The sequence below is a fragment of the Chrysoperla carnea genome, chromosome 1, assembly GCF_905475395.1.
Source record: "Chrysoperla carnea chromosome 1, inChrCarn1.1, whole genome shotgun sequence".
In the NCBI taxonomy this organism is placed as follows: Eukaryota; Metazoa; Arthropoda; class Insecta; order Neuroptera; family Chrysopidae; genus Chrysoperla; species Chrysoperla carnea.
The window spans coordinates 13,321,832-13,330,344 of NC_058337.1; the positions used below are offsets into that span (position 1 = coordinate 13,321,832).

An 8,513-nucleotide genomic window follows, 5' to 3' on the forward strand; every position below is an offset into this window, starting at 1 on the left:
GTCCACAGACGGACGGGCGGACGGGCGGGCGTACGGACAACCGAAAATAACGGAAATGTTTGTCTCAAAAGTCACAATTGATCACGCGCTCGCGTCCTTAGATATTCAAAGTCAAAGGTTTCGAAAATCAGTTTTTGGAAATATCTCGTTTATTTTGCCTTCAATCGTATTAACAGTTATTATAAAAGTTGTAGAAGATAAAATTTTCTACAAATTTTGTTGAAACTTTCTTTTGTACGTCGAATCTTTTTTGAAATAGAGGGCGCAGAAGATGGTGCGCTTAGATTAACGTACTTCAGTGCTGGATCACTATTTATATAAGGTATATAAGGTATTATTAAGTTGTTTTTGAAAAAATCAGTAAAAAAGTTAAAGATATGATTTAAATCTCTCCCATTTACCTGGTAACATGTTATTGAAAAACCTTTTATTTATTTGATCGATTCGATATTATTATATGATTTTAAATTTAGATAATAGACAGTAAATTTGTGGATAGTAGATTTACGATATACTTACTATCCGGTCCCCCGCCCACGAACTTGAAATCATATTTCAGAGGTTGAATCTGCTTTCAAAATTTCATTAGCTATTTTTTTTTTTTTTTAGTGTACAAGAAAATACAAGAATTGTAATTTTATTTTATCTCTAATAATATTTTTTGGAAGTACAATAGATAGACTAAACCTAACTATACCTTTCACATACTCTGTAATGTATAGAGTGTTTTACATAAGTGTCGACATACCTTTAGCAGGTAAAACAAACATGTTAAGCCCAAAAATGTAGTACCAAAATGCTTTGCTTTAGAAATACAGTGTTGAAGTCAGTATTTCAAATATTTCTTCAATATATCAAAAATAAGTCAGTAAAATTTTCAGTTTATTGTTAACTAAGCATTTTAAGTGAGTTCTAGACAGTAATTTCAGCGTCAGTAAATACAGCAATTTCATTCCAATGCTATGCAACTCTGAAATTAGCAATAAACTGAATAATGAATTAAAATCGGTAAAAGTACTTTTTTGATGATAATAAAAAAGAATTGCTTTCGCTAAGTTCATCATTATGATGTGTCTAGAGACAAGGAATTTTGATGCTTATATGTTGAACTGCTTGTTTTAAAGGCCACACAACACTCATGCCGCTTTTTTTTTTACCCATGTTAACCTAGCTCCTCAACCATCGCAAACCAGATGGCGTCTGGCATAAAACTTTTATGTTATTAATGTGTTATTTATAAAAACAATTTCCGCGTGCAAAATTTTTTTCCCCAATCCCATTTTTTTTCATTCATAAAGTCAACTATCGTAAATATTTCTTTTATTATTAGTTTAAAAGAAAAACTTACAAAAATTTGTTACAAAACTTAACATTACAAAAAAGTGCATTTCATTTTTCTACCACGATTGTGAAGGCCAGGGCAAGTTTTGGGCCTTGGCGTTCTCTAGTTGTATATACTCTTTGGTATACTATGAATTGTCATAACAGATGACGTCATGATTCATGGCACACGATTCTGAAGTGTTTTAATGTCACAATTTTTTTAAGCGAGTATATTCATTGGAAAATACTTTTAAATGTGTAAATTTTATTATAGGAATCATTTTCTTGGTCCCCTACAATCGATTCGACGTATTTTTGATACATCGAAAAATTTACTGGAAGTGTCTGTTTAGAAAATGTTTGTTCTATTTGTTACTTCATTCAGATATACTCTGTATATATCTAGATATTTCAAGGCATAGTTTTCAATTATACATTAACTTTATTTAAAATAATAAAAACTTTTTTCAAAAATTAAATGTATCCAGGTTGTGTTTTCACTTACCTACAGGAATCTATTTAATATTATGATTTTAAACCAACGTTTACTTTCAGTTTTTTTAATCATAATGCAGGCAAAATTAAATTTTCAACAGAAAAGCAAAATAACACTTAAATGAACATTTTGTATAACATTCGAGAAATTGAATTTTATAAAAAATAATAAAGGAAATATCAACATGGATAATTCTACGAATGAAATTCATGTTCATTACATCGAAAATACAAAATGTTTACTGCACAGTTTGTGTTGCAAAGTGGTGGATAAATGAAGCTGAAAAACTGTGAAAATCATAGCGTTTACTTTTCTGGGAAAAGATAGATTTAAAAACTAAAATCGTAAATAACAATTTTACGAAGAATCCATACATTTGTTTTTAACCATTGAAAATGACATGTTTTGTAAAGCTTTTATTAATGACGTGAAGTCAGTTTATTATGGTCGAAAAACATTTCTCGTAATCAACCTGCATCCTTTTGAATACTAGAAATATACAAGATGATTTGTTCAAAAGTTTTTTGAAAAACATGATTTATATTCCGAAAGCGTTTTCCGAGTCAAACGATGATGAACTTTGTTTCTTCAATTGAACTCGGTATTTTTTGTACTAGATTCTGATTCTTTGCCCCAAAAAAACTTTTTCCTAGAGCTCAATTTTCGGTACCTGACTTTTGAAGACTAAATATTGCTGTAATAGCCTAGAAAAAAAGATTTTGCAATAAAATTATTTATTTTTCAATAAAAATTAAGAATCTGCACAAATTTTTATTATTTGGAGAATTTGTTGGTTAAAATTTTTTTTGGTGGAAACGTTTTTACTTGAAAGTATCTCAAATCAGATACCTAAAATTGAGGGCTAAGACAGATTGTTTTTTTTTAACGATTTGTTATTTAAAGACAAATAAGCATAATCTGCTACAGAAAATATGTAATTTACAAAAAGGAACAATGATGTTCATCTATGTTTGACTCGGAAAATCAAACTGTAACAGTTTTTTAATTCCCTCCAAAAATAAAAAGTGGTATTAAATTTAATTTTTTTTTTAATTAGTTGGAAACTTTGTAAAAAACCAACGTGTATAAGAGCCATACGTTTTTTTATGGTTACCTTTCTACAATTTGTTGTGCCACACTCCTCTACAGGGTCTAAATAACATATAAAAAAACAGCTTTACATCGCGTTTTGCGATTTTAATGTAGGATTTGACTGGCGTAAATGGTCTACCAGATTTATTTTTAAGTTTACTCCTCTTGACTATTATCTTTGGAGACATAATAGTGTACATAACTCCTCGACTATTGGATTTTGGACAAAAGTATATAATACATTATCAACATAAAATAGTTCAAAGAATACGCTCTTAAGCTATGTCCATCAAATCACGGAACACCATAACGCCATCTTTGTTTCAAAAAAGTATATTTTAAGAAAAACAAAAATGTTGTTAATTCAAAATGTAGTAAAATATTAAAAATCTACGATGAACGTTTATTTTACATATAAAAATTAGAATCATGAAATAAAAGCGTATAAATACTTACAGTTGTATTTGTACTAGCTGAACTCGACCGGTGTTGTTGATTACCAGTGTTGACAACACCACTTCCAATCATGTTGCTACGACTGCCAATAGCACTTGTCATTGTATTCGCTGGTGATGAACCTTGACTAGTTGCAATTTTATTCTCTGGTGGTCCACCACCGTTTTTCACACTAATCTCCAGATAACAATGAGCTTCCAAATGGCTTTGTGCTTTTTTTTCATCTAACACAATTCGTCGTGCAGCACGAAAAATTTTATAATAAACAATCATCATAACAGTTAATGGTATATAAAAACTACCTAATGTTGCGTAAATTTGATAACCAAAATTTTGACATACTGTACATGATGGTACAATGGTACCATCTTTATTGATTTGTTCATGTTCATTACCTAAGATAAGTAATGGTGGTAAACTAATACACGCTGCACCTAACCATACTAAAAATACACAAAAAATCATCCGTTTTGGTGTTCGTTTCACACCATACTCTAATGGTTTTGTAATTGCATAATAACGATCAACACTTATCATACATAAGTTTAATATGGATGCCGCACAACTTAACACATCAAAACTTACCCATAAATTACATACTAACGGTCCAAACGGCCAATTACCTAATATCTCATATAATAATGCAATTGGCATTACTAATATTGCCACACATAAATCACTCACTGCTAAACTCACCAATAAATAATTACATGGTCGACGTAATTTTCGTACTAAACACACAGCAATGCATACTAATATGTTACCAACAACTGTACCAAATATCACAATTGTTAAAACTAGTGCAACAATCACTGATGGAAATGTAATTATTGGAAAACTATCATAAATAAAATCTTCTTGATTTATTCCAATTGTTGTTTCATTAAAATTATATTGCGTTGTTGTTGTTAATGATATTGACGAGTGTGTGAAATTTGTTTGATTAAAGGACGCCATACGAAAAAAAACATTCAAATCAAGGGAGGAAAAACTATTTTTTATATAAAATTTATGAAAACTTTTAATGGAAGACACACTGAATTTTGATTTTATATTACTTTGTTTTTTTTTTTTTTTTAAATAAAAATTAATTTTGACTTAACACTACGTTTGTATAATTAATTAATTTTTTATACAATTTTTTTTTATAAATATTTACACAATCACAAAGGGGTTTATTTTATATTCAGTCTTTTGTAAAATCATTTTTTATAGTTTCGAATGTTATTTACACAAAAAAGAAAAAAAAAAAACTATGGTTAAACCTACACAGTAAATACGTTACATGCGTGTTTTTATATTTATTCACATAGCGCACATGTTGGATACTTTCGATGCAAGTATAATCGAAATATTTTTGTTTTTTTTTTTGTTTTACTAAAGCTGTTTTCTATTTTAAAATATATGTTGGCTGTCGATTTTATATGTGATGAACATTTCTCTTTTCCTTTTAAAATCCAAATTACATTTTCATGTTCTTGTTACATTCTCCCATAATACCATTTTGTGTATTTGTGTTGTTTTTACCTGTAACAAAAGGAAAATTTTAGAATAATATTCTTATTTTTGTTAGAAACAAGTCTGTTGTTCTATTATTTTTTTTCTTCAATGTTATTTTTAAAATAATTTATGAGGTTCTTTTTATATGTCATCTGACTTGTAAAATGTCTTCAATTTAAATTTTTTTACAAACAGTTGTCCTTAATTTTACGTTGTACCTACACGAAAGTCACATTATCCTTATCTATACATATGATCCGGTCAATTTAAACAATCTAAGGTACAAAAATTCGCACCCGCCTGAAATTTGGCAGGATTACTCAAAACACCTTTTTAAATGAAAAATAAAAGAGTCCTCATCGATCCGAGATGTGGAAAAAAATTTACCCTTTGTCAAAGTTCACAAAAACGGGTTTTTCGCGATTTTCAGCGAAACGGCATGTTTTATCATAAAATTTATTCAGACAAAAATTGCAGATCAGATAAGAGCCATCGTTTATGAGATATGACGATTCAAAAAACTGAAAGAGTTGTAATGGTCATATGATTTTATAGATGGACAAATAATTCTATGGCTTACATTGAAAATTTAATAATATTTTCTAACAAATTTAAATCCCATAGTCTCCATGTTTATTATCCGAACTTATAAATTAAATTATCTGGAGTTAGAGACGGTCAATTGATTTACAATTTTCATGGTAATTGTATTATTATATTTTTAATATCTATCTCAAATATCATTGGCATATAAGGATCATGCTCACTGATCAAGCAATAGGCACTTGGTGCTGGTTGAAACTGATTGGCTGACGTCACAATTTGACAGATACTTAAAGCAGTATAAACTGCAGGCACGTAAAACCATCAATGTGCAATCCGTTACCAAACTAGCAACGGGTAACATACACAATAAGAGTATTTACGTTCAGCTAATTCATACTGATGATGACTACTTAGTAGTAAAAATACGTATATTAAATAATACAAAAATTGATCTAAGAAATAGAGCAAAAATCAAAATTAAATATAGTGGAACGTGGTTAAGTAGGACCTGGATAAATGGGAAACCTCCATATCTGAAACTCCTGCTGAGGTACCAACACTTAATTACCTCTGTCAGTAGAACGAAACAAACCTCTATATCCGGGATTCGTTCTCTCGATTTTATCGTCATAGTTATCTCTTTAACTGCGACAGCGGGTGAATTTTATTTGCCTCTGTAACAGAGAATTGAGACAACATCGTTTTGTTTCTTTCCTTACTTATTATTATTCTACTCTCAAATCCCGTACTTAAGTAATTTTGAGCCTCAATGATCTTCAGTTTTAGATTAGCTTTACTATCATCAAGGTTTATATGAAAAATGCTGAACAAAGTCTTAACTCGTTATCAGTACGTGAGAAACTAAAGTAAATATCCGTTTACGAAAGTGGGAACACACGTGATGAAGTCTGTGTCGAATTTAATGTGCTAAAATGTACTATTTGTGTTTGCTAACATGGATCAAGCAACTTCGTTACAAAAACGTTTCGGTTAGTGGACCGATAATTAAAGAAAAGGCACTTGTTTTTGCGCGAAGGCTTGATATTCATAATTTTTGTAGCAGCAATGATATTGATAATACGTTATTTTATTTAATAGTCGCACCTTATAACTAAAATAACCTATATTCTGACCTCTATTAAAAAAGCCCTCTGTAGATGAGACAGATATTTATTTATATACCTGGGTATCTGAGACACTGGGTAAGTGGAATACCTCTATAAGTGGCACAAATTTTCAGGTCCCTTGATGTCTCACTTAATCAGGTTCCACTGTGTTAACCTTCTTAAATTAACATTTGAAAACATGGATAAAAAATTATACAAACATGTGAATTTTTTAGTAGTCTGTCGTAAAAAAATTTAAAACATTTCAATGTGTTTTTCAATAAATATACTCGCTTAATGAATCATGACGTCATCTGTAAAGACAATTCATAGTATACCAAAGAGTTAACACTACTAGAGAACGCCAGGGCCCAAAACTTATGCAAAACTATACCCTTGACTAATCTATATGCCAATGGCTACACAATGTTTGCATTATTGCTATGTAGTAAATAGTTAAAAAACGATTTATGGAATATTATTTTATATATTAAAAGTTATTAGAAAAGTAGAAACGTCAAAAGAAACTTTATTTACATAACAAACACAATATAATAAACAGTTAAATTTTTAGCAAAATTAATTAAAAGTTTTATTGTGGTTAATTATTATTAAAGTGCACTTTCATCTACCAATATTTCAATTAGAATATTTCTGAAAAAACAAAGTGTGTACTTGGTATAAACTGTGGCCACATATTGGAGAATATGTAAATCTGCAAAATAAACACTTTTCCATTTTTCAGAAGATATAATACAAAACTGTATATAACCTCTTTGTACAAAACAAATATAATAGCAGACACAAAATCTCTATGCATCATATGATTATGGCATATGACTATAACAGGGACACAGGACAACTCACTGACAGTCTTCTCTCTCATTCATAATATCGCATCCACTAACAGGCTAGCAGACTCCTCGCGTTCTCTATGTATATAAATCTTTGGATTCAAAACCATTCATAAAAGATGTTTATATTACCTTGCAAAAATTTTATTTTAACATTAAATTGTTAATTAAATGAAGTAATAAAAAACGGTTTTGAAAGCTTAGATGACATTTTTTGGACTTTAACTAACTTTTAAGACAAAAAAAAAAAACGAGAAACCTTTTTTTTTTGGAAGTGTCTATATATGGCTTCCATTAAAAAAAGAAATTAAGTTGAAATCCCTTTGGTCATGAAACCGTCTACCAAACTCTGCTATCAGGTATGTTTTCCCTCCTTCAAAGACAAAACATTTGTATGAAATATTAAAAAAAAAAAAATGCATACATTAGACGAAAACTGTCTAGATCAATTGAAATGGATCAACCTCTACATACCCCAAATGAACATTCACAAAAAAAGGCCATCACAAATTTAATTAAAGTCAATATACGGATGTAGTTATATTATTTTGACAAAATAAAAAATTTAGTAGTATATTTGTTATGTTCATGGAATATAAATTCGATGTTTAATTAAATTCAATCGTAAATATATCAATTTATGAAAAACAAAAAAAAATTACTAGCATGTATTATAATTTTTGTAAAGTAACTATTTTGTTTGTTTTACCTTCCGGAAAAATTATTTTTTCTAATTAAAATTTTATAACTAGATGTATATGTAATAACCCATACTGTCATAGTAGCTAATTATTTTTGGAAAATACATTTAGAATATATTTTCGATATATATAATGTGAATTTTCGAATATATATAATTATTTTGTATATTAAAAGTAGCTTGTATATTAAATATAAACTGAAATGCAAGATACATGTCAAGATACAGTCGAGATCCATTATTGAGAATATTTGAGCTGGTGTAGATTTTAATGAATCCCGACTGTTAAAGTTGTTATATAAAGTGCTGGACTTGTTTTTTTCTTTTCAGTTTATATCTAACTCAAATACCCATTCAACAATACCCCACTTACCATACTTTGTCGACTTCCATTTTCAGCCTATGTATGTATGTTTCGTTCTTTGAGATCAAACGCGTGA

General features: G+C 29.1%; 1 protein-coding gene across 1 annotated transcript in view; it reads right to left on the reverse strand.

Annotated features, from left to right (window-relative positions):
• The window catches only part of LOC123290798 (5-hydroxytryptamine receptor 1-like), a 36,657-nt gene extending 32,333 nt beyond the window's left edge, over nucleotides 1-4,324 (reverse strand). Inside the window, exon 1 of the mRNA XM_044871129.1 lies at nucleotides 3,368-4,324. Within this exon, the coding sequence (XP_044727064.1) occupies nucleotides 3,368-4,324 (957 nt within the window). The remainder of the gene's footprint in view (nucleotides 1-3,367) is intronic.
• Nucleotides 4,325-8,513: the final 4,189 nt, after the last annotated feature.